Raw genomic sequence first — 27,311 nt, 5'->3', positions numbered from 1 at the left:
CTGTCTCTGTTACTCTTATGAATTTTTATGAATTTATATTCATCGAAATCTTTTTGAAACCTAATCAAGTGAAGACTTCAATGACTCTGATAATTTTGACATACATTTCTTATCTGAGAGCTCAAAAATATATCATAGGTGACACTTACCCCTCTGAGCGGTAGGTATGAATGTTCTTAAACTATAATAGGAGATTTTAACATTAATGATCCCTGAGAACAGAGGTACCTGGAAAACAGTGCTGAGTGGATTTCTCCTGAGGGATAAATCTGAGGAGAGGTGAAGAATCATTAGCGGAGAGAGAAAGGATGAAGGGTGAAGTCAATGATAGAAGCATCGTTTGTTCTAACAGTTCTCAGACATGAAATCTGCAACTTTGTGAGGTGTTTAGAGAATCACGGGCATGTTCTAGGCCTTCAGCAAATGTGGCATTTTCTGAATCACAAAACACCATGATGAGAGCTTTCTTTCTGCTGCTGGTTAAATCTCTGATCCCAATGACTTTATGTGGGTGGCTGAGATATACAAGAGTGTTCTTAATCTCTGGTTTTCAGTGGAAGAGGGAGAAGAAGCATGTATTTCTGTTCTGCCAAGTGTGAAGAGAGGAAGGGAGAATTTACTTCGTAGGCTCCTGGAAATGGGTCTGTGGTGCCCAGTGGTCAGCAATTGACCAAGCTCCTGGCAACTGACCAAGTGAGACTGTGTTAAAATGGCAAGCTCAGTCAAGAACCCCTTGGCATCTCTTGTTGGTCCTTCTTGCTAAATGTCAGATTAGTAAACCCAGGGCATATTCTGCATTCTCTGCCTTTTTCTTTCAATGGCTGTCTTAGATAATTTGTTTCCTAAGTATTGACTGTCGAGTTATTTTAAGAGAATGACTGGTCTATCTTTGCCAAACCCTTGAGGTTGAGGAATTTCAAGTTAATTCCAGAAGCTAAAATAGGAAAAGAGCTCATCCAGAATCAGGTATCTGCATCAATGAGAAAGTTATCAAGAACGACTTTCCACTTACTAGGATTTCTCCTGTGCCCTGAGTAAGGGCTAATGATTAGACTATTGATTCTGTCTACCAGGGTGATAATGAGGTGTGACTAATTTAAAATGAGTATAAACAGTTTAGTCCATTAGCTCTGAATTTAGAAGACAGAAAAAAAAAAAGGTAATTTCTAGGTAGACCAGTTTAGTTGCTGAAGACTACTAGTCATTGCACAGAATGTTTACATATGGTATATTATAGCAGGCAGCTGGGGACATTTGACCCTAAAATGTGTGACAGTAGATGTTTGAATAAAGGGCTTAGAGTACAAGATTTTAATACCATTAAAATGACCATTCTTAAATAATCCAAATTTCTAATGAAAAAAATAATTATAAAGGTAATAGATACTCATGGTTAAAAAACAAACAAGCATACAAATAGCACAGAAATGTATACAGCAAAAAATAGAGGTCCTCTGCCACCAATTCCTTATGGTCTCTGCCCCAGATGGCAAAATAGTCAAGGCAGGGGCTCATCATCAAACTATTTATACTCTAAAAGGAATGATAAATAGGTACAGAATTAACTTATACATAAGTCATATAAAGTAAGGTGGGAGTAAATACTGAAAAATAATTACAATAAAGTTATGTGTGAGTTCCAAAGGTGCTATGATTATAGTCAGTTGGTATGAGAGAGGCAGAGGAAAGGATTAGGAATGATTTCAGTAAGAAAGTGAACGTTGAAATTTTCCTAAAAGTGTAATCATATTTCCCCAGACAGGATGGGAAAAGGAAGGACACAGCTGGCCAAAGGAAGAGAATGGGACAAGGTGAGGCAGTGAGCGATAGCCAGGCATGCGCGGAGCATGAGGTGTTGTGAGGAGAGTGGGGAGTTACAAGGCTGGAATGATGTTTCGGGCCTCACTGTGGAGAACGTTGAGAGGTCACTCAACTTACAGAGAGCTCATGGGGTTGTCAGGTCAATCCAAAATTTTTAATAATTAAAGTGTGACATAGTCAACTCATTCCTGCATTAATCTGCCAATTGAGCGGGCTAAGGTCGACGCAAACAGCAGTCCATGACAGAGAGAATACCAAGCAGGCTAGCCGTGAACTAAGTGATGACAACAGTGGAAATGTATGTGGGGATCACGACAGCCTTCAGAGGTGCACATAGCTGGATATGGGCGCAGAAGGAGGATTCCTATAAAGGCCACCACGGTCAGCAAGAGTCCTGCTCATCCTCATCTTGAAGCCAGGATGAAGCCATTGACTTAGGATTCTAAGGTCCTGCATCCTTCTTTTCCATCACTTTATCCTGGCTACCCTCTAGGCTCAGCTCAGGCTTACCTTTCTCATGAAGCCTTTCCCAGTATTTCAGGAGACTCTGGCGACTCTCCTACTTGAACTCTGACTGCAATAGCAATTAGCCATTAGGCTCTTCTGAAGGTTAAACAAATGACACCTCAGAGAAACAAAAAGAGTTCTGAAAACCTAAGTTACTCTGTCATAGATATTTAATACTCTTGCATTTTTTTTACCTCATGGGCAAATACTACTATGGCCAAATATTATATGTAAATTAGCCAAGGAACTTCTTTCCCTCTTATAGCTGTAAAAACTACTTCTCTTGATTTACTTGTCTGCCCCATGGCTCTTCCCTGCATCACTTTTTGTCTTTGGCTCTCTATCATTATGCAGGAGGCCCCTCTCTTTCTCTCTCTTTCCCCTAGACTTCTCTTACATTTTTTTTTCCTACATTCAGCTCTATCCCTCTGTCTTTCAGTAGGTCTTTCCTATGAATAAAGCTGTAGTGAACACCATTGTTTTATCTGCCAGCACCCTTCTAGCCTCAACCCGCGCAACATTATAAAGCATTGTTTGGGCCCCAAATTCAGGTATGGGAATGAGAGGGGGAAGCAATTTGTCCTTGGGTTTCTGGACTGTAAACTATACAACTCAGAAGGTAGGGGTACCATGTTTCCTGCTCTGTGCGTTAGAGAACTAGGGGAAGCTTCTGGTCGGTGGAGAAGCATGAGGCAGACACAAGAGGGTCCGAGATAGAAGGCAGAGAGAATGTTCTGCAGGTCAGCTCTGCCTGAGACCCACTCACATTCTGATCTTTGAGTTGCACAAAATATCCCACAATGCTTACAACCCATTTCCTGGTTTAAGTCAGAATTCTATCACTTGTAACCCAAGTAATCCTAACAAATCTAATGAGCACAGTTTTTAATTAATTCATTTATTCAGAATAGAGGTTATATTCCTTGACATTGATGAGAGAATTGCTTTATTTAAAAACAAATGAAAATTATATGCATAAACCAGAAAAAAATCTTTCTCAGGGTGCCTGGGTGGCTCAGTCTATTAAGGGTCCAGTTCTTATTTCTGCTAAGATCATGATCTCAGGGTTGTGAGATGGAGCCCTGTGTCAGTCAGTGTCAGGCTCTGCACTGGGTGTGGAGCCTGCTTGAGATTCTCTCTCTCTCTCTCTCCCTTTGCCCCTCCTCCCTCTAAAAAAAAGAAAAAAAATCTTTATTTCTGTAAAATCACAAAAGCATAAAATCTCCACCTTTTTCAATTAGTTACTGCTTTTGAAAAAATAAATCTACATTCAAGATGAACTAGGACAGATTTACATGTAACTAGATTTTATGTGTGTATTTTTTCGTCATAATTATTCATGAAAATGGTCCCTTTTTCATAGGAAAAAGTAATTAATTCTGAGTTGAAATACTGACGACCATCTACTGTAACATGAGGGAAAATCATACCAATTAGAAGCAGCTTTAATTGAATTATTGTAGCAGAAAACAGTTTGGGTTGCAAATTTTAATCTCATTATTCATATTTAACCTTCATTAGAGGCTGACTCTGCTTTCTTGCTGTCACCACTGAATTCTGAAGTGCAAATCATATGCTTCTTTAGCAAGGCTTCTTGAAGGCAAAAGAATTATAGACAGGTTTAAATTATGTAATTCCTGCCACCACCTAATTGTCTTAAGATATCTGAGAACCTCTTGACTCATCGTTTCTTCTCATATCCAGCACTTAAAATGATGGCAGCACACAATAACTTGAAAGTATGTGCACATAGGAAAAAATCCATTCAATATGCCCATTTATATTTCCAAATGCCTGTGCTTAATGGTGGATTACAATAAGAAGTTGGAAAACTTCCTTTGAGATTTTGATTGATTAATTTCTCTTTCAGAACTACAGCGTACGGAACGTTTTAGGTTTTTTTTTCATGCACATGTTTCGCCTACAGTCAGGGTGTCTCTGCGTTCAGCTTCTGGTTTAATGAAATCAATCGTCCTGATATTATGATAAAGTTCCGGCAAATATAGCTACAAGTAAATTTAATTAAACGCCCATCATTGTTTAGAACATTATGAAACTGGAAAGGTTTCAAGGCAGCGATTTTTGTTTTCATAGCTATGTGGGAGTCCCCTGTCTGGCAGGCCCCTTTTGAATAATTAGTAATGCTCCTCAAGGATGTACCTGCATAATCCGCTTTCTCTTTCATTCCACCAAGTGTGAGGGCGGGCACTGTTTAACCTGAGCAGTATTTGAAATATATCACAAGCATTGAAATGACATCTAAACTATTCCAAAGGAAGGGCTAATTATGAATTCCCAGAAAAAGAGCAGCGTGTTGGAGTTCAACAGTGCCTTTCATCTCAAGAGCTTATGCATGACCGTGAACTTGAGTCTCACATCTATGAGTAGGAAGACAGCCTCATAAACAGCCTCTGATTTACCCTTATGTTTTGAAAGAAGAAATTCCTCTAATAAACAAGCTGAAGAATCCCCACATGAAATGGAACAAAAATAATAAGAATATTTTAGTTTCTTGTACATTAAGCTCTTCTGTTCCAGTATTTCTGACCCAGCCTGTTTTTTCCAACAAATGTTAGATAAAAGGTAAAAAACAAAAACAAAAAACAAAACAAAAAAACAACCATTTTCAACATCTCAAGCATCTCAAACAATTTAACTTGCACTTTTCCTTTGCGTCTCGGAAAAATCAACATGTGCTATAAACAAAAATTCAATGCATCCCCCCCCTTTTTTTGAACCTTCCTTATGAGCCAGGCACTTTATGTATTAGCAATACAAAAATGAGTAAGGTGAGATTTCTTTTTTCAAGAAGTTCACATCTAAGGGAGACCAGACAGATATTAGATAATAATTAAATGTGAAAGGTTTTGTAATTGAGGTATAAAAAAGTTTTGATATTCTCAAAACTACTTTGCAAGAGACAATTGTTTTACTCTTTACACACATAGAGGGTTAGTTTGCATAGAGAAAATAATTACTTTTGCAAAGAGTACTCAATCTCAATTCAATTTTTTGATCCTCTAAACTTCAAGAGGCAAATTCATCGAGAAAATATGATGGCAGAGATATTTTCACTTTGTAAAAAATGAATGCAATCTCATTTCTTCCTTTCTTCTCAATATTATCTTTTCATAGTTTACATAGTCTTTGCTTATGTGCATAAACATTCTTCCTGACACTTCTTCTAATCAAATCCTCTGTCTTTTGGGGGATAACCCAAAGCCAGTCTTCTATAAGAAATCTAAGACAGAGCTTGTCCGTGGGTATTTCTGTCTACTTCATGATTGACAATTGGTTGCTTCTAATAAATATGTGGCATTTAACCACAGCTGTCTTTTCAGCTGGATTGTCAAAGAAAGAAAAAGGGCTTGGGGCTTCCTAGTACAGTGATGAGGGAAGAAACTTATGTTGATGAGGACGGAGATGATGATGATAATGACAATAAAGGCAGCATTATGGGTAAACATTTATTAGCATTGTTTCATCAATCCTCAGCCCTGATGAGATGTGTAATGCTATTGTCTCCATTTTACAGATGAGAAAACTGAGTCTCAGAGTTTTAAAGTATGTTACCTGTTCATAAAATTTTCGGGTAGCACAGCCAGGATTCAAACTTAGATTTGACTGGCCTCAGTGCGTGTTCTTAATCACGTTGCTATTTGCGTTGATGTTAAATGTGCTGACAGTTGGAAGCAATTTATAAAAGGTCCTGATCAATTTAATGGGCTCATCTATTTGTCTCTGATAGGGAACTGGCTCTTTGACATAAGTGAGGAGACTTACCCGGTTCTGAACACTGATGATTATTTCCAGACTTAAGTAATTTTGTAGCTAGAAGAAATCTTACCAGTCACATGCCTCTAACTTCTTATTTGAAGGGTGAAGAAAGTAGGACTCAGAGAGAGTCTCAGTGACCAGCCATGGCCAGCTGTCCTGTTCATAGCTCAGTGTTCTGTCATCCCAAGCTGAAATTTTCCTCACCCTAGAAATGGGCTTATGAGAGTGAAAACTAACTAACTCTTTACAACTCAATGGCACACTGATGAAAATGACAGATAATAGATTGATTGGTCAATAGATGTGTGTATGTGTAAATATCTTCTTTGGGATGTTTGAGATATCTGAGTCCTTTGGCCTTAAATTTAAATTGTCCCCAAAAGTTTAGTATTTACTGGTGTTACTTTGTATAGTGTCTCATCTCTCTTGCTGCCTAGCTTGCTCTATTAGTTTGTCTGCTTTTAATATTCTCTTTCTCACCCGATTTGCTATTGCAAATAGTGGGAAAGCAGATAATCAAGTGTGTTAAAACCATGCTTAATATAAAAATAATTAGACTCCAAGTGAATGTGTAAGGAAACTTCATTAAGTAAGATGGATGTGTTTGTGTGTATGTATGTATGTACTGATATTTTTTAAAGATTTATTTATTTGAAGAGAGAAGAAGTGGGAGGGGCCGAAGGAGAGGGAGAAAGAGTCCCAAGCAGACTGCTCTGAGCATGTAGCCCAGTGTGGGGCTTGATCCCATAACCGTGAGATCACAACCCAAGCCAAAACCGAGTCGGATGCCTAACCAACTGTGCCACCCACGCACCCCAAGGATGTGTTTTTATATGTGGTCTTTGGGACTGATTTCAACTTTTAGGAACCAGATCGTTTTTGTCTTTGTCTTTGTCTTTGCTTTTGTTTTGTTGTTTTGTTTGTTTTTTGCTCATTCTAGGGCATGGTAAAGTTCACAGATAAATCATATCTAAATAAAGATAAAAACACCTGACTACATTTCAGTGATCACATTTTCAGTTTAGAACACAAATCCTCTTTTTACGTGGGAGTTTATCTTTTTTTCTATTATGGAAATTATGACTCAGAAAGATTAAAACTTTTAAAATATAACCACAGAGCTCACTCTCAGTTCCCAGATTCCTGATCTCGTTCCTTCGGGATCCAATGAACTGAGAGGTGGTGTGACTGCAGAGAAAACACCTCTCTCTACTCATAGCAATGAACCTTAATTGAGTCCCAGCCAGAGGTGATTGTTGCCACATCCTGGGGTGTGGAGTTATGAAGGGGCATCAGAGAGGTTTCCCCATCTGTCTAATCTGACTTGGTTTAAACTGTTAAACTCATAATCCAAGAGTCTGCAGGCTGCCTCTAGACAAGACCAAGCAGCTTTTCTTCATTCCTGGACACTGTGTTAGGTGAATGAAGGGCAAAGAGTAACAAAACAAAAAGTCAGAAAAGTATGACTATTTTCATGTTTCTATACTTAGACAAGATGTATTTATTACATGAAAAGATTTAGCTATTGTTGGGATCTTTGGAGGGCCAATAAAAAAAAATAAACCTTCTTTTTCTGAATTCCAAACCAGTTGAGAATTACAACCAAAGCGTAAGGCAGAAAGGGGTCATAGGTATTACCTGAATTGCTGATAAAGCTATTATCGAAGAATGTTTGCACAGACATAAACTTCAATCCTGAAACTCAATCCTGATCAGTTGTACTCACTCACTAGGGCAGGCCTATCACACCAGCAGAATTGGACGTGGGCTTCTCCATGGAAGGAGGATGGGCCCATGACCAATTCCGATTTCTCATTCCCAACTCTTCTACCTGATAAGTTGGCCCAGTTTCCCTGGAGTAGCAGGTGTGAGGGGCAGAAAGAGGCAGGGGAGTGAGACAGTGGTGCTCCCTCTACATAAAAAAACAAAAAACAAAACAAAAAAAACCAAAAATATGAGGAGTGGGGAATAAACATCCCTAAGCATTGGGGGTGTGCATGGACATTTGAAGTCCAAGGTTTATTGTCTATCTATGGTGCTTTATATATGTTGTATAATTTAACCTTAAAATACTTTACCCCCCACCCAGCCCCAACCCTACCCTTCAAACATTGTGAAGGAGTTACTATAAATATTATTATCACCACTTAAAGGTGAGGAAGTGGCCTTAGAGAGGTTGCGTACCTTGCTCAGAAGTAAACACGGATGGTCACAAGAAGAGCAGAGTCCCATGCAGACCTATCTGACTCAGAAACCCATTCTCCCCACATCTCCAGTTTCTGGTGAACAGTTTCTCATGTGAATACATATGAAAATACTTATCCAGGGAAGTGAGATTTCTTAGTTGAAAACCATTCTGAATCTGTGTTGATGGGAATTTGGTAATTCACTGATACAAAGTTTAGACTGTGATTTTGTTAACTTTTTGGGGGGATAATTTTAAACTTACAGAAAAGATGCAAAAATAGTTCAGAGAATTCCCAGATGCCCTTACACAGCTTCCCGTAATGTAAACATCTTCTAGAATCCTAGCAAAATTACCAAAACCAGGAGATTGATATTGGTACAGCACTATTGGATACACTACAAACCTTACTCAATTTTTACCATTGTTTTCAGTATTGACTGTGACTTCCTTTGAGGACAGCAACTGTATTATATTCATTTTCATATCCACAGTGCCCATGGGCAAGTCTGGTCTGGAGTCGGTGATCAGTAGCTATTTGTGGAATGAGTAAATGAGTGAATGGATGTTGAGCTCCATAACACAACTTCTGTGTGTTTGTGTGTATCTGAGTGCCACAGGTATAGAAACACACAGGGATTATGATCTGAATGAATGTTGTTCAGATCTAAATTCCACATTAGGCTTTGTAAAGTATAGTTCTTTAAAACTGAAAACTTTTCAAAAGCAAAAGAGTGTACTAACCAGATTGAAACAGATACAGCAGAATTCACCAAATGGGCAGAAAGCTAGAATGCTACATTCATTTTATCATGAGTGTGTGTGTGTGTGTTACTGTTTTCTCCATCATCTTTTAACCAAAATTAATGTGACAAAGGGTAGAAAGGCAAGGATATGGCATTACACTTGATTGGGCAAGACTGGTATGAAAAGCTGTTATAAGAACTGATTTTTCTGAAAAAAGTTCAACTTTTTTAAAAGGTTTTAATTATTTTGTTATTGTTATTTAGATGGAAGACGTCATAGCACGCATGCAAGATGAAAAAAATGGAATTCCTATTCGTACTGTCAAAAGCTTTCTTTCCAAGATACCTAGCGTCTTCTCTGGTAAGTGTACATTCAGTGCAACACTGTTTTCTCTAGCACCTCCGACATAACCATTTAAAATCAATTCTAGCCACTCAGTATTGAAACTCTCTCTCTAACTCTTATCACCCATGCCATGTTCCACATCATGTTGGACCCTTGGAGTGATAGTAAAACAAAACGAAAAACCAAAAATCATGACCTTACTTTACTCTGGGTCAGTTGCAAAGACGTAATGAACAATGTGAAATAATAGATGATCTTAAAGATGTGTGAAACAATGTGGAAGAGGTTATATATAAAAATTAGGAGGATGAGGGGTGCCTGGGTGGCTCAGTGGGTGAAGCGTCTGACTTTGGTCTCAGCTCAGGTCTTGATCTCAGGGTCATGTGTTTAAGCCCTACTTAAAAAAAAAAAATTAGGAGGGTGAAGAACATCAGTCAGGAAGGTGTTCCTGAACAGCAGTGATGAACTGAGTTTGAAAAGTAAGGAGTCCTATCAGCTTCAAGACCACCAGCTGTGTGTGCAGAACTGGGGGTGACCAGGGTAAGGATGTATAGAGACAGAGATGTGCAGAGAGGCTGGAACAGACAGACTTGGGTCGGAGGATGAGGGTCTTTGAAAGTCAACCGAAGAATCTAATTCTGATGTATGGAGAATATGGAGATCCGTCATGCTCTCGCAGAGTGCATTATGATGAAGGTGCTCAGGGCAAATTGGTGTTCAGTGAGGACCATTGTCACCATGGTAGGTCCAAGTCCTGTGTAGAATAGTTTGGGTGCCAACATTCTGATATCCAGGGGGTGAAGGAATAGAGGGGAAAACATGAGCATCTGTTAAATAACTGGGCATATAGGGCTATAAGAGGACATAACCCAATGGGGTTTGGTTTTGTTTTTTAATTGGGTGACTGTGAAACTAAAGAATCAGCAGAAATAGGGAAGCCCCACAGTTTGATTGGAAGTGACTGGAGAAACCCTAGAGAAAATGGTGGTGATAAGTTAGAAACCTGTGCTCCAGCTCCCCGAGACTGGGGATGCCCAAGCTGTGGGACTTAGGCATGCCGAGCCTGGGCTAGCGTGGCATGGAGAAGAAGCAGAATCAGACAGAACCTTCACAGTGAGCCAGCAGGGTGAGGAGGCTGGGCAGAGCTGGCGGAGGAGGTGTTTGATGGGGTTCCCGAGCAAGGGTTCCGTGGTGCTTCCTCGTGAACAAGAGTCAAAAGGAGAGCAGTGGTCAGCAGGCCTTCAGCCTCGGTGAGAGGGTACCTGATTAGGACCACAGAACAAGCAGGCAGGCCCGGATGTTGGTGTTTGGTGGCTGCATTGCTCTTTGATGAATGGGAGAGAGAACAGGGAGCAGACAAATGCTGCCATAGGAAGACATTTGGTCTCCCAAAACACGCCCTTTGTCCTGTTTCTTCCTTTCATGCCCACTTTGTTTCAGTTTCTCGCTCTTCTCGGACGATGGCCTGTATTTTCTCACATCTGGGGCTTTACTCCATCTTTGCCCTTCTCACTGACTCACTTCCTGACTTCCAGGTCGTTTTGACTATGACATTCTGTCCATTCTTTAACAGCTAGTTCAGAGAGCTCTTCAGAGAAAACTGTCCTGAGCCTTCATTCTCTGTGCTCTCAAAAAAACTTGTTTTTTGCTTCTCTAATAGCAGTTATTATGGCCTACTCTGTCTTACAGATATTTTTGTATAATGTCTTATATCCCCTAGGAAATAGCAAGTTCCTTGGAGTCAGCGATGTAGAGAGTTAACTTTGTATCTAAACACAAATATGAAACTTACTCCTCTTTTGATGACCAGTGAGAGAACTTACCTCCTTAGATACTGTTAACGCAGAGGTTGCAAACTGAAATGCAGTCAGAATCCAGGCTGATAAATGCTGTGAGTTACCCACCCGTCTGCCCTGGGAACCGTGTTCAGGTCAGGAGTGCATGGCCTGTGTGAAGGCGTGGCAGTTCAGGAATTTTTAATGACAATATCCATAAACAAAAATGGCTGAACAAAAAAAGTTTAGCTCCTCAGATTAAGCCGGGCTGTAAGTTTGAGTTATCTGCTCTCATGGTAAATCTAAAATTTTTGGTCGAGTTCTTCAAGTAGCAATACCTCATACATTTTCCATACAGTTTCATAAAATTTCATACAGCTCCAATGTAACATCCTCCTGGAAGAACGTTTGATTGACAATATTAAGATATTAATGAAAAGGTAAGATTGGACATGTAGACAGAGAATGAACAACGAGGTTCGTTTTAATGTTCATTAACATAAAACAACAATGGTAGTTACTATGTAAAGACAATTATCGATGACAGTTTCATATTAATGTAATTAGTTTCTAATTATCATTCTGTGTTTCCTGGAAACTTTCATGAGCCCTGCCTCACAGGTTTAATTATCTGTCTTGCTGTAGATTTCATTGACATAATAGTATTATATCTAGTATTTACCAACCTCTTTGTTGCAATAGTCCCAAATTATAATGGTCTGAAGCCCCGTCTACTTCACTAGCAGTTTTTGGTCTTTTGTAGTAATTTTCCTCCCCTGATATTTCTTACAGTGACTTGGGGTTAATCCCTGTGTTCTTTTGTGGTCCCACTTACCACCTGCTGCTTGCTCTCTTGCCTCTCGGCCTCTCCTTCCCCCCTCTAGGCGTGCCTCAGGTCCTAAAGAAATAATGGATCTGCTAACGTCACGCCCCTTAGCAGAACCAGAAACCAGTTGTGATGAATGAGTGATGTCATGTGTGAGAGGAGGGTGGTGTGATTGTCGGGAGTCTGTCTTGTTGTGGACTATTCCACAGGGGAAAAGGGTCTCTAGTATGGTGAATCCAGCTCCTTCCGGTTATCCACTGATGCTCCAATAAAGTCTTGATGCTCAAAACATGGTCCATGGACCAGTCGAATCAGCCTCATCTGGAAATTTATTAGAAACATAATATGTGGGCCCACCCCAGACCCACTAAATAGAACCCCAATTTTAACACTAAAGCTTAAGAATAGGGCAGCAGGGCTGGACTGGGTTCCAGGTCAACACCTGTGTTTTACCCAGGGCGCTGGGTGCAGCGGCCAACTTGCTTGTGCTGATCTTTCTAGGGCTTTTAAGGGCTCTGATTATTATTATTATTATTGTTATTGTTTTTTTAAATTTTTTATTTTCTACAATCTGGCCTCAATCAAGGCTATCCCAGGCCATTAAATGTTATTTGCTGTTGTGTTTGTTTTGCTTGTGGGGAGGAGGAGGGTTTAGGAAGAAGAATCTAGTTCCTTTACTCCCCACCCAAGAACCTCCTCAGCATCTCAGACTGATGGATGTTAACAGCCATGTGGAGGGATGGGCACTATCCAGCGACACCTGACTGCACTTATGCATAATATACATGTCATGATGGCCAAGTAATGCCCCACCTGCCCCTGGTGAGAATATGTTGAGAAAGTGATCAGGCAGTCCTATCCTCTCACAACATCTGAGATCCAGACCCCGATCATGTCAAAAAATCTTATTACACAGATAATATAACTGTGATTTGGGCTTTTGGGTTTTTGTTTCTTTGCTTTACCCCCTCCTGATAAATGCATTTCTTCCAGCTAAACATCCAAGCTTTTTTTTTAATGATTTAGGTCTTAGAACAGTTAATTTTGGCTTCCTGGTTTCTGTGGTGCCAAGATCGGGGGAAAAGTCTTCGAATGAATCCCCCATGCTGATCCTTCAACTGTGGGGTAGGACATATTTTTGTGTGGATCTGATCACATTGTTTCTCCCCCAAATAACTTTCTCACCTGCAGAAGTAGCTTGGGCAGTTCTGATGGTGGCACGTGACTGTACCCTTCCCGTTTAGGGGATGAGCTCAGTGGCAAATGCTGACCAGAGCCTGGCCTGTCAGTTCTCTTTCTTGGGATTCTTCTGTTGAGTTTCCCAAACTTCCATTCAGTGTGTGTGTGTGTGTGTGTGTGTGTGTGTGTGTCTCCCCGGCACTGAGATGATTTAAAGCTGAGGACTGGATAATGGGCAGGTGAAGAGAAAAGCAAAATAAGCCTGTCTGCAGATTGAGAGCAATGGGAGAAAAGAAGCCGAGGAGATGAGGCAGAAAGTCCTGGGTTTCTGATGGCTTTGCAGCCCTTGTCCCAGTCTTCTGGGACACAGTGCTGCAACCTCACACACTTCCTATGGTATTGCACATCCCCCCCACCACACACACACACCATGAAACCTCTACCTTTTGTTTTGCTGTATTCTTCACTTCCCTTTTCTGTTTCAGACTTTTCCTGCATCTGAAACAGATTCAGTGGGGAGGTTCTTAGGAGCCCAAATTTCCAAACTCTAACTGCAGATATTTAGGACTGAACTGTAACCAGGGAATCAGTATTTCTAAGCTGAAAAAATATGTTTATATAGGATTGGCATCTTCTAGTCTGGGAGGCCCAATAACTATATTTTTCTTTAGGATTTTTATTTCAGTTCAACAAACTGATCAAATACCCACTGTTTTATCTACTGTACTGGGTTTCGAGGGCTAATATTTTAATATTAGTGGGAAATAGACATATTGCATATATGTTGGTGCTCAGTGTTCAAGTAAGTACAATCAACTGAGGTGAGTTCTCTTCACAAGGGTTAAAAAAATCAGTTGTGGGAGCAAAACTGCTTAAATGCCTTCACTTTATAATTGGATCTTCAACCAAGAACCCTAATTACATGTCCTTGATTGCCAAAAGAAATACCTTTATGAGGTTTGGGTACAATGATATAGAAGCCTTTAAAGTAGGCAGAGAAATGATTATTTACATATTACTTTGTTAACTTTTGCAAAATATAAATCGAGGACATTTACATCAGGTTCATTAAATTGCTTATGAGAGGACCCATGGCATGTACTTCTTCTATAATAAATACTAAGAAAATTGTCTTTGACTTTTTTCCCTTTTTTAAAAAACAGTAAGAACTGTGTAACCCGTATTTTCCTTTTCCTAGTTTCTAGGAAGCTCATTTGCCAAATTGAACATTTTATTAGTACTTTCTCACCTGACTCCTCACTGATGTATTACTTTCTTTTTTCCTTCTAATTGTTTTTTTGTGTGTCTTTTATTGCTGTTGTTGTTTTAATCTGGGGTATATTTGTGTGTGTGGAACAGAGAGAATGGGAGGGATTAATATTGTAAATTGCTTCAAGTCATGTTTTGAAGGTAGGTAAGAAATAAATCCGGATGTATCTGAGAAGTGTCTGTATACTTAGGCGTTGTTTTGCCCAGAATCCTCACCATTCAAGTGGGGTTACATCTTGTCTTTGAACTGAAGCTCTCCATCACAATATGAAAGATGAAGCTCAAATATTATTGCATAAGAGTATCATAAAAGTGCTCATGCAATTTTTATACAACTGTGTCTTCAAATTGGAAAAAATAACTATAAAGCTAAAAATATAATATTTGCAGATTTTGCTAAGGATTTTCTCTGAACGAATCTCATAAGCCTTATTCCTATGAGGTAACTATTGCCCTAGAATTCATATCCTGTAACTTACAATGTTTATTTATCTCTTGCCTGAAAATCTTTGGTAAAGCAAACTGTGACACTCATGTCAACCACAAATCTTTTGTGTTTAAACTCTGAATGGAAGCAGACTATAGATCCAAATCCAGGTGGGGCACAAGTTTGTGAATAAGAGGAAATGACTAATTTTGTATTTTTCTTGGCATTTGGTCCATCTTTGATAGTATTTACTACTATACCATTTACCTTGGCTACATGCATATTTGAATGAACTAAAACTGACAATGCAGTTTTTCAGTTGCTTAAGAACAAGATGTTGAAATAGGGCTTTTTTTGGTGCTTTATTTCTGGACAATACATTACATTATAATAATAAATATTATTTGGATGTAGGTTTTTTGTTGATTCACAATCATGGACATTTACAGAGTTTAAGAGTCTAATAAACATAAAGTAAATAGGCTTTCAGTCCTGATGAAATAAATAACTGTTTCTTTAATATTTAATGTTTTAAAAATTTGAATCAGGAGCACCTTGGTGGCTCAGTTTGTTAAGTGACTGCCTTCGGCTCAGGTCATGATCCCGGAGTCTTGGGATCGAGTCCCACATCGGGCTCCCGGCTCGGCGGGGAGCCTGCCTCTCCCTCTGACCGTCTCCCCTCTCATGCTGTTTCTCACTCTCTCTCTCAAATAAATAAATAAATAAATAAAATCTAAAAAAAAAAAGAGTTTGAATCAAACACTGGGATTTTCTTTTTAATAGTAATAGTTTTCTTTTATGTTTGTTATTTTGATTCTATATATTAAAATAGTAACTACTTATGTATTCTATATAACAACAATAATAATTAGTTTTATATTAGATAATTATGTATTATATATTACATTTTATATTATATGTTATATTAATTTTATATTATATATCAGATAGATAATGGAAGAAAACATTTCTTTCTACTTTAGAAGAAAATACTAGTAATTTGAGAGCCTCCTATATGGTTAATGGCTATTAGTATATTAGTTTTATGCCTTACAACACTTCAAGGTAATTATTGTTTATCTCTGTTTCATAGAGAAGGAAATGGGGGGGTCAGAGTGTTCAAGATTTTAGCCCAATTTTGCACAGCTTGCTAATATTCAAACCAAGATCTGCTTCCATTTTGCTAGCACTGTGGGTTGCCCCCTGTAAGTTCTTTCCTCTGCTGGAGCCTGTGTCCTTTCATCATAACAAATGAGCACGTATCAGAATCTGTAGGACTCTGAGTACTGGGGACCCTTACATTTGTCTCCCAACATGTCCTCACTCTGGAGCACTTGACAAAAAGCCCTGGGCTTTTGTCTGTTTTACCTCTGAGGACTTCATGACCTGGAGGAAATGGCTGTGCTGTCTTCACCTCTAGAATATGGAGGCTATCACAATGATACCCAAGTTTCCCTTCCACGTATATTCTGTGATTCAGAGAACCCACTGTGCTATTTCATCAACAAGCCTTGCGAACTTTTTCTGCTAAGCGGTCATCAGATCTGCTGGCTTTTTGCCCTCTGCTCTTGCATTGCTGTAGTCCACACTGTCACCTCCAATCACCTGGATTATCACCTTGATTCCTAACTGGTCTCCACATCCACTCTGCACCTGGTCCTTTCTTTCTCTACGGGGCAGCCACACTGGTCTTTTCAAGTTACAATTCTTTTTTTTTTTTTTTAATTTTTTTATTGTTATGTAAATCACCATATATTACATCATTAGTTTTTGGTGCAGTGTTCCATGATTCATTGTTTGTTCATAACACCCAGTGCTCCATGCAGAACGTGCCCTCCTCAATACCCATCACCAGGCTAACCCATCCCCCTACCCCCCTCCCCTCTAGAACCCTCAGTTTGTTTTTCAGAGTCCATCATCTCTCATGGTTCGTCTCCCCCTCTGACATACTCCCCTTCTCTTCCTCTCCTGTTATCTTCTTCTTTTTCTTTTTTCTTAAAATATGTTGCGTTATTTGTTTCAGAAGTACAGAACTGTGATTCAACAGTCTTGCACAATTCACAGTGCTCACTGTAGCACATACCCTCCCCAATGTCTGTCACCCAGCCACCCCATCCCTCCCACCCCCAACCACTCCAGTAACACTCAGTTTCTTTCCTGAGATTAAGAATTCCTCATATCAGTGAGGTCATGTGATACATGTCTTTCTCTGATTGACTTATTTCACTCAGCATAACACCCTCCAGTTCCATCCACGTCGTTGCAAATGGCAAGATCTCATTCCTTTTGATGGCTGCATAATATTCCATTGTGTATATATACCACGCCTTCTTTATCCATTCATCTGTCAATGGGCATCTTGGCTCTTTCCACAGTTTGGCTATGGTGGACATTGCTGCTATAAACATTGGGGTACACGTACCCATTCGGGTCCCTACATTTGTATCTTTGTGGTAAATACCCAGTAGTGCAATTGCTGGATCGAACGGTAGCTCTAATTTCAACTGTTTGAGGAACCTCCATACTGTTTTCCAGAGGGGTTGCACCAGCTTGCATTCCCACCAACAGTGTGGGAGGGTTCCCCTTTCTCCACATCCCGGCCAACATCTGTCGTTCCCTGACTTGTTAATTTTAGCCATTCTGACGGGTGTGAGGTGGTATCTCATTGAGGTTTTGATTTGGATTTCCCTGATGCCGAGCGATATGGAGCACTTTTTCATGTGCCTGTTGGCCATTTGGATGTCTTCTTTGGAGAAATGTCTGTTCATGTCTTCTGCCCATTTCTTGATTGGATTATTTGTTCTTTGGGTGTTGAGTTTGATAAGTTCTTTATAGATTTTGGATACTACCCCTTTATCTGATATGTCATTTCCAAATATTTTCTCCCATTCTGTCGGTTGTCTTTTGGTTTTGTGGACTGTTTCTTTTGCTGTGCAAAAGCTTTTTATCTTGATGAAATCCCAATAGTTCATTTTTGCCCGGGCTTCCCGTGCCTTTGGCGATGTTTCTAGGAAGAAGTTGCTGCGGCTAAGGTCGAAAAGGTTGCTACCTCTGTTCTCCTTTAGGATTTTGATGGACTCCTGTCTCACGTTTAGGTCTTTCAACCATTTGGAGTCTATTTTTGTGTGTGGTGTAAGGAAATGGTCCAGTTTCATTCTTCTGCATGTGGCTGTCCAATTTTCCCAACACCATTTGTTGAAGAGACTGTCTCTTTTCCATTGGACATTCTTTCCTGCTTTGTCAAAGATAAGTTGACCATAGAGTTGAGGGTCCATTTCTGGGCTCTCGATTCTGTTCCATTGATCGATGTGTCTGTTTTTGTGCCAGTACCATACTGTCTTGATGATGACAGCTTTGTAATAGAGCTGGAAGTCCGGAATTGTGATGCCGCCAGCTTTGCTTTTCTTTTTCAGTATTCCTCTGGCTATTCGGGGTCTCTTCTGGTTCCATACAAATTTTAGGATTATTTGTTCCATTTCTTTGAAAAAAGTGGATGGTATTTTGATGGGGATTGCATTGAATGTGTAGATTGCTCTAGGTAGCATTGACATCTTCACAATGTTGATTCTCCCAATCCATGAGCATGGAACGTTTTTCCATTTCTTTGTGTCTTCTTCAATTTCTTTCATGAGTATTTTATAGTTTTCTGAGTACAGATCCTTTGTCTCTTTGGTTAGATTTATTCCTAGGTATCCTATGGTTTTGGGTGCAATTGTAAATGGGATCGACTCCTTGATTTGTCTCTCTTCTGTCTTGTTGTTGGTGTATAGGAATGCCACTGATTTCTGTGCATTGATTTTATAGCCTGCTACTTTACTGAATTCCTGTATGAGTTCGAGCAGTTTTGGGGTGGAGTCTTTTGGGTTTTCCACATAAAGTATCATATCATCTGCAAAGAGTGAGAGTTTGACTCCCTCTTTGCCGATTTGGATGCCTTTGATTTCTTTTTGTTGTCTGATTGCTGTGGCTCGGACTTCTAATACTATGTTGAATAGCAGTGGTGAGAGTGGACATCCCTGCCGCGTTCCTGACCTTAGGGGAAAAGTTCTCAGCCTTTCCCCATTGAGAATGATATTCGCTGTAGGTTTTTCATAGATGGCTTTTATGATATTGAGGTATGTACCCTCTATCCCTATACTCTGAAGAGTTTTGATCAAGAAAGGATGCTGTACTTTGTCAAATGCTTTTTCTGCATCTATTGAGAGGATCATATGATTCTTGTTCTTTCTTTTGTTAATGTATTGTATCACGTTGATTGATTTGCGGATGTTGAAACAGCCTTGCAGCCCAGGGATAAATCCCACTTGGTCGTGGTGAATAATCCTTTTAATGTACTGTTGGATCCTATTGGCTAGTATTTTGGTGAGAATTTTTGCATCCATGTTCATCAAGGATATTGGTCTGTAATTCTCTTTTTTGATGGGGTCTTTGTCTGGTTTTGGGATCAAGGTAATGCTGGCCTCATAAAATGAGTTTGGAAGTTTCCCTTCCATTTCTATTTTTTGAAACAGTTTCAGGAGAATAGGTATTAATTCTTCTTGAAATGTCTGATAGAATTCCCCTGGGAAGCCATCTGGCCCTGGGCTTTTGTTTCTTGGGAGATTTTTGATGACTGTTTCAATTTCCTTAGTGGTTATAGGTCTGTTCAGGTTTTCTATTTCTTCCTGGTTCAATTTTGGTAGTTGATACATCTCTAGGAATGCACCCATTTCTTCCAGGTTATCTAATTTGCTGGCATAGAGTTGTTCATAATATGTTCTTATACTTGTTTGTATTTCTTTGGTGTTGGTTGTGATCTCTCCTCTTTCATTCATGATTTTGTTGATTTGGGTCATTTCTCTTTTCTTTTTGGTAAGTCTGGCCAGGGGTTTATCAATCTTGTTAATTCTTTCAAAGAACCAGCTCCTAGTTTCATTGATCTGTTCTACTGTTCTTTTGGTTTCTAGTTCATTGATTTCTGCTCTGATCTTTATGATTTCTCTTCTCCTGCTGGGTTTAGGCTTTATTTGCTGTTCTTTCTCCAGCTCCTTTAGGTGTAGGGTTAGGTTGTGTATTTGAGACCTTTCTTGTTTCTTGAGAAAGGCTTGTATTGCTATATACTTTCCTCTCAGGACTGCCTTTGCTGTATCCCAAAGATTTTGCACAGTTGTGTTTTCATTTTCATTGGTTTCCATGAATTTTTTTAATTCTTCTTTAATTTCTTGGTTGACCCATTCATTCTTTAGTAGGATGCTCTTTAGCCTCCATGTATTTGAGTTCTTTCCGACTTTCCTCTTGTGGTTGAGTTCTAGTTTCAAAGCATTGTGGTCTGAAAATATGCAGGGAATGATCCCAATCTTTTGGTACCGATTGAGACCTGATTTGTGACCTAGGATGTGATCAATTCTGGAGAATGTTCCATGGGCACTAGAGAAGAATGTGTATTCCTTTGCTTTGGGATGGAATGTTCTGAATATGTCTGTGAAGTCCATTTGGTCCAGTGTGTCATTTAAAGTCTTTATTTCCTTGTTGATCTTTTGCTTAGATGATCTGTCCATTTCAGTCAGGGGGGTGTTAAAGTCCCCCACTATTATTGTATTATTGTCAATGTGTTTCTTTGCTTTTGTTATTAATTGCCTTATATAATTGGCTGCTCCCATGTTCGGGGCATAGATATTTACAATTGTTAGATCTTCTTGTTGGACAGACCCTTTAAGTAGGATATAGTGTCCTTCCTCATCTCTTATTACAGTCGTTGTTTTAAAATCTAGTTTGTCTGATATAAGGATTGCCACCCCAGCTTTCTTTTGGTGTCCATTAGCATGGTAAATGGTTTTCCACCCCCTCACTTTCAATCTGGGGGTGTCTTTGGGTCTAAAATGAGTCTCTTGCAGACAGCATATGGATGGGTCTTGTTTTTTAATCCAATCTGATAGCCTGTGTCTTTTGATTGGGGCATTGAGCCCATTTACATTCAGGGTAACTATTGAAAGGTATGAATTTAGTGCCATTGTATTGCCTCTAAGGTGACTGTTAACTGTCTGTTGTCTGTGTTTGTTTCTGCTCTTTGCTGCTTTTAGGTTCTCTCTTTGCTTAGAGGACCCCTCTCAATATTTCTTGGAGGGCTGGTTTCGTGTTTGCAAATTCCTTTAGTTTTTGTTTGTTCTGGAAGCTTTTTATCTCTCCTTCTATTTTCAATGATAGCCTAGCTGGATATAGTATTCTTGGCTGCATATTTTTCTCGTTTAGTGCTCTGAAGATATCTTGCCAGTCCTTTCTGGCCTGCCAGGTCTCTGTGGATAGGTCTGTTGCCAATCTAATGTTTCTACCATTGTAGGTTACATATCTCTTCTCCCGAGCTGCTTTCAGGATTTTCTCTTTGTCTCTGAGATTCGTAAGTTTTACTATTAGATGTCGGGGTGTTGACCTATTTTTATTGATTTTGAGAGGGGTTCTCTGTGCCTCCTGGATTTTAATGCCTGTTTCCTTCCTCACATTAGGGAAGTTCTCTGCTATAATTTGCTCCAATATACCTTCTGCCCCTCTTTCTCTCTCTTCTTCTTCTGGGATCCCAATTATTCTAATGTTGTTTCGTCTTATCATATCACTTCTCTCTCGAATTCTGCCCTCGTGATCCTGTAGTTGTTTCTCTCTCTTTTTCTCAGCCTCTTTATTTTCCATCATTTGGTCTTCTATATCGCTGATTCTCTCTTCTGCCTCATTTATCCTAGCATTTAGTGCCCCATTTTTGATTGCACCTCATCAATAGCCTTTTTGATTTCGATTTGGTTAGATTTTAGTTCTTTTATTTCTCCAGAAAGGGTTTCTCTAATAACTTCCACGCTTTTTTCAAGCCCAGCTAGTATCTTTAAAGTCATGATTCTGAACTCTAGGTCCGACATCGTACTAATGTCCGTATTGAGTATGTCCCTGGCTGACGGTACTACCTCTTGTTCTTTTTGCTGAGGTGATTTCTTTCGTCTTGTCATTTTGTCCAGAGGAGAATAGATGAATGAGAGAACAAAATGCTAACAGGTTACAACGTCCCCAGCGTTGTAACGTCCCCCCATTTGTACTGTATACAAACCCCCCAACGTCCCCCCATTTGTACTGTATACAAATCAGAAAAGACCTGAAACCAGGGGAAAAGAAAGGGAAAGAAAGAAAAAAGAAAGAGAAAAAAAAAAAAGATAAAAACAAAAACAAAACAATACAAAAAAGGCAGAATATGATCAAATATGATCAGGCTAGTGCATAGATCAGTGCCACACAGTAGATTTTGGGCGTATTTTGGTCTGTTAGAAAAAAGTGCCTCCTAAAATTTTAAAGGAAGAAAGACATATATGTACAAAATAAGGGTTGATACAATGAAGGGATGGAAGATGACTGTAAAGATGAAAATTATAAAAGATTTTATAAAAGGACTTGGTAAGATAAGTTGTTTGAAAAAAGAAAGAAGATTTAAGAAAAAAAAAAAAAGGAAAAAGGGAGAGGATGTGATCAGGCAGGAGACTAGAACAAAGCCATACACTAGTGATTTAGGGTATATTTTGATCTGTTAGAAGAAACTGTACCTCAAAATTTTAAAGAGAGAACAACTTATATATATATGCCAAAAATAAGGGTAACTACTATGAAGGGATAAAATATGACTCTAAAAATGAAAAATAAAAAATGTTTTTTTTTTTTAAAGGGATTTATAAGATGTTGGTTGAAAAAGGGAAAAAGAAAAATAAAAAAAAACAGTCAACAAAAATTAACTTTGATGAAATAATGAATCATGGTAAAAAAAAAAAAAAAAAAAGCCATGAATCTATCTATGTGCAGTATTCCCCTAGCGCTGGAGTTCTCCTATTCTCCTTGATCGATCAACTTGGTCTTGGCTTGCTGGCTGTTTGTGTTGATCTTCTGGGGGAGGGGCCTGTTGCTGTGGTTTCCAAATGTCTTTGCCGGAGGCGGAATTGTCCCGCCCTTGTCGGTCCGAGCTAAGGAAGCTGCTCCGGTTTGCTCTCAGGAGCTTTTGTTCCCTGCAAGCTCTCGGTACAGCCTTGGAGGACCAGGGCAGAAATGGTGGCCTCCCAATCTCCACTCGGAGGAGCTGAGAACTCGGGGCCCCGCTCCTCAGTGTGCCCCCAGAGAAAAGCAGTCACTTCCGTGTCCCCGGTCTCCGGCCGCACTCCGTGCTCACCCGGCCTGTGACCGAGCGTTGCTATCTCTGGCACCCGACCCCGCGCGGAGTCTCCAAACCCAGCAGATCCCTGCAGTGCGTTCCCGCACCGCTCCTCCCCGGGAAGGAAGGGGAGTCTCCCCAGATCTGCTGCTTGTTGGGTCCCTGCTGGGGGAGCCGTGCCCCGACTGGGCCGCGGATCACAGTTTATGGCAACCCCGAGCTGAGAGCCTGCGCCTCAGCTCCGTCTCTGCAGCCGGCTTCCCTGCTCCGATACCTGGGAGCTCTGGCGCACTCAGTCACCTCCGGTCTCTCTGTGACCCCAAGGGTCCTGAGACCACACTGTCCCGGGAGGATTCCACCCCCCGCTTAGCCACTGGAGCGACGTCCCTCAGCGGAGCCAGCTTCTAAAAGGTCCGATTTTGTGCTCCGCGGCTCTAGCACTTGCCAGAAGCGGCCGGCGGAGGCCCCTCCCCCGCCGTCTATCCTCCCGAATATCGCCTCGGATTCACTTCTCTGCACGCCCTACCTTCCAGTAAGTGGTCGCTTCTCTGTTCAGAGAGTTGTTGCTACTCTCCTGTTCAGTTCGTAGGTGTTCAGAATGGTTTGATCCCTATTCAGCTGAATTCCTGAGACCAGACGAAATCTAGGTCTCCTACTCCTCCGCCATCTTGCTCCGCCTCCCTCTCAAGTTACAATTCTGATCCACTTAAATCCTTTCTCATTTTAGAATTAAGATAAAATCTTGAACCGGATTCCTGACAGCAACCCAGTTTATCCGCAACCTGCCAGTCAGATGTGGTCTCACAAACTCTTTCTTGCTTCCTTGGTTCTAGCCTCAGGGGCCACTTTTCATCTCTTACACTTCACCGTGCTCCGTCTTGCCTTGGGGGCTTTCTACTGCTAGGCTTTTTCCTCTGTTTTTTGGAACGTTTCCTCTTTCCCCGTTTGCTCAGTTTAGACCTATTCATCTTAGGTCCAGGCCAGTTTCCTTTCTTAGGTACTCTCATAAAATGACATTACTTTCTTTTGGAGTACTTTATTCCAATTTATAGTCTATAAACTCATTAGTAGTAGTATTTGACTTATGTCTATCTTCTAGACAATACTGTAAACCACAAGAAGGTTCCAGATGCTCAGTTTTGTAACCCCTGCACCAAAAACAATGTTCATTAAATATTTAAGTGGGTAACTAATAATTGTAATTTTAGAGGAAATATTTGCACTTATATGGATCGTGAAAGAAGTTACACTATTGTGTGGCTTCATCAACACACATAAATTATTTGGATTTTTAAAAACCTTGTCTCAATGTTTTTGGCCTTTAAATTGTGTAAAAAGAAATTTTTCTCTGGAATCTAATGGTATTATCTTTATTTATAATGTAAATCACATGAACAAGAACCTGGGCATTAATTCCATGGTGTTTTGAAGTAGGTATCTAGAGCTGGCTGTATCTCAGGTTCTGTAGATTTCTATTTTTTAATAATATATTACACATGCCTCAGGAGTCTCCTGTGTTGTGAACATTTTGCCAGGCCTGGAGATAGAGAGACGTAAGTAAGACATTATCTCTGCCCTTGAGGAGACCACTCTCTAGTGAGGAGACATTTAAAGTGGAATAATTTTCATGATAGGATACACCCAGAGTGCTGAGGAGTGTGTGAAATCTAACCCATGCTCTTGGGGTCAGAGGCATTTCTTGGAGAAGGTGACATCTGAGATTCATTGTAAAGGATGAATCAGAGTTAGCCAGACAAAAGGGGAGCAGTTGTTCAAAAATTCAAGGTGTGAAAGGGTCCTGTAAACTCAGAGAACTTCACAGATTGCATTGAACTTGACACAGGATGAGGCATGTGGAGTTTGGAGGGGAAGTTAGAACTGAAAGCAGTAGTAGGAATCTTGAGGAATCAGACTTGTATCCTGTAAAGAGCGAGAGGCAATTGGTGATTTTTAAGCAGGAAAATGGGCTTATCAATTTTTTTTAATGGCAGTTTCTCTGAGAAAAATGTAGGGAGCAAGAATATCAGTTTGTAGAGAAGGGAGACAAGGATGAGAGCTGAGGCTGCCATCTGGAGCAGAGATTATGACAGGGCCGGTGGAATTGAGGAAAAAACCAGATGCATAAGAAACTCTAAGGACTTAGAAGGGACTTCATTATTTCAGTAGCAGGAATCAGGATGGGGCTGGAGGGGGGGTGGGGTGAGATTAGTGAGAGGCCAGGTAGGTTAATAAAGAAGACACTGCCAATAAAGACACCCATACTTATGACCTGACAATGAATGCACAATGATACCTTTTACAAATGAACTGGTAAACACAGGAATTCTCTTTCTCTCTCTATTTTCATGGACATGATGGAGAAGTGACGGCAAGTTTTGAACATTTTGAGTTTTAGATCCTCACAGAACAGCCATGGGAAATGTCCAGCTGTTGAATATATGCATCTGGAATTCATGGGTATTTAGTAATACAACAAGTCGATGAGATCTAGTCTGGGTGGATTGTTGGTGAGAAGCAGAGTCGATGAGATCTCTTTTGGAGTTTTGCATGGAAGGAGAAAATCAGAGGACCAAAGATGAACCTCTGTGGAACAGAAGCACTTAGGGGTGAACAGAACATGTGGCTCATATATGCTCGCTCTTCAAGTCCTGGCCTGCAGGACTGTTGCCTCAGTTCACTTGGAGCAGCAAGGGAGATGGGCTCAAGGTGAACCATAAAGTCTTCATTTAAGTGACTGGGAATCACACTATTATGTCTGGAAATCTAACACTCAGGGGATAGAGACTCCAGTGGTTTTCTCTGAGAATCAACCAGCACATGAAGTCTCTACTCTCCATTAATCTGCTTTATTCAAAACAGATCATGGTCTATGCACTATGGAAGATTGTGGGGTGAAGCCATCACTGTGTTTATGATAGATAAGCTCAAAACCAATGCTTGGCCAAACCTCAGGTAATATCTCTAGAAATATCCACCACCACCACCCTACTCCCTGCAGATTAACCTAGCTGAAAAAGAAATGTATTTCTTATCATGATACTCCATGATTCTTTAGGGCATTTGGATGTTCTCACATTCTGGACATTCAGCATTTCAATTATTCTAGATCGTGGTGAAATAAGCCTTTACCTATTGGATGAGTTGCATTTCCTTCGATCAGTTGACTGTGAAATTACTGGGTTTGCAATGTTATTTTCTGTAGCAGGAAATAAACCAGAATTCTCTTCTCAAGTTTTTGTAAATGGTGTAGGTTTTCATTAAACTTGAATTGGACCATGCCTGTGAAGCAGCCCACTGAGATCAGAAAAGTCTTGCAGGACTGCCTTTTGGCAGCTATCAAATAAAAATACTCCTATTAAAGCAGATTATTTAACATATTTGAAGATTGAACTTACTGAACAAATTCTCAGGAGCCAAAAATGCTGGTGCCTATTCTAAATCACCAAGCACTGTAAATAGAGGAGAAAATGGTAGAAATTAAGAGGGAGTTCGTCAGCCATTCCTGCATTTCGTATATTTCTGTCTTTTGACTTTTTTTAGCTTGAGAAGGTTCTCCATCACAAGCATGTTGATAGTTAAGGGCTTGAATCTCTTTGCTATCCTTCTTTTGCAACTTAATTCCATTCGTCATCTGAATTGGCCACATTTAATGTGCTCTCATATAAATGACTTACCACCAACTGGCAAGACCAAAATTTGTGGTCAGAAGAATTGTCTAATAGTCCTTATGTTGTGTGGGTTTGTCTGGCCTCAGGTCTTTTTTTAGTTTTAAGCTACTTTATGTATGTAGGCATTATTAACATCAGAAAGCTGTACATAATATACACAATGGAATATTATGCAGCCATCAAAAGGAATGAGATCTTGCCATTTGCAATGACGTGGATGGACCTGGAGGGTGTTATGCTGAGTGAAATAAGTCAATCAGAGAAAGACATGTATCATATGACCTCACTGATATGAGGAATTCTTAATCTCAGGAAACAAACTGAGGGTTGCTGGAGTGGTGGGGGGTGGGAGGGATGGGGTGGCTGGGTGATAGACATTGGGGAGGGTATGTGCTATGGTGAGTGCTCTGAATTGTGCAAGACTGTTGAATCACAGATCTGTACTTCTGAAACAAATAGTGCAATATATGTTAAGAAAAAAAAAAGAAGAAGATAGCAGGAGGGGAAGAATGAATGGGAGTAAGTCGGAGGGGGAGATGAACCATGAGAGACGATGGACTCTGAAAAACAAACTGAGGGTTCTAGAGGGCAGAGGGGTGGGAGGATGGGTTAGCCTGGTGGTGGGTATTAAAGAGG

The 27,311-nt window shown here is 40.1% G+C and overlaps 1 protein-coding gene across 14 annotated transcripts in view; it reads left to right on the top strand.

Annotated features, from left to right (window-relative positions):
• RGS7 (regulator of G protein signaling 7) overlaps window positions 1-27,311 on the top strand; it is a 556,606-nt gene that overhangs the window by 238,110 nt on the left and 291,185 nt on the right. For all 14 annotated transcript variants that reach the window (XM_027611453.2, XM_027611452.2, XM_027611450.2 and 11 more), the window contains one exon: window positions 9,301-9,397. In XM_027611453.2, the coding sequence (XP_027467254.2) occupies window positions 9,301-9,397 (97 nt within the window). The remainder of the gene's footprint in view (window positions 1-9,300; window positions 9,398-27,311) is intronic.

This window comes from Zalophus californianus, chromosome 10, assembly GCF_009762305.2.
Source record: "Zalophus californianus isolate mZalCal1 chromosome 10, mZalCal1.pri.v2, whole genome shotgun sequence".
Lineage (NCBI taxonomy): Eukaryota > Metazoa > Chordata > Mammalia > Carnivora > Otariidae > Zalophus > Zalophus californianus.
The sequence above is the reverse complement of the archived record's forward strand: the minus strand, read 5'-3'. Positions and strand labels throughout refer to the sequence as shown.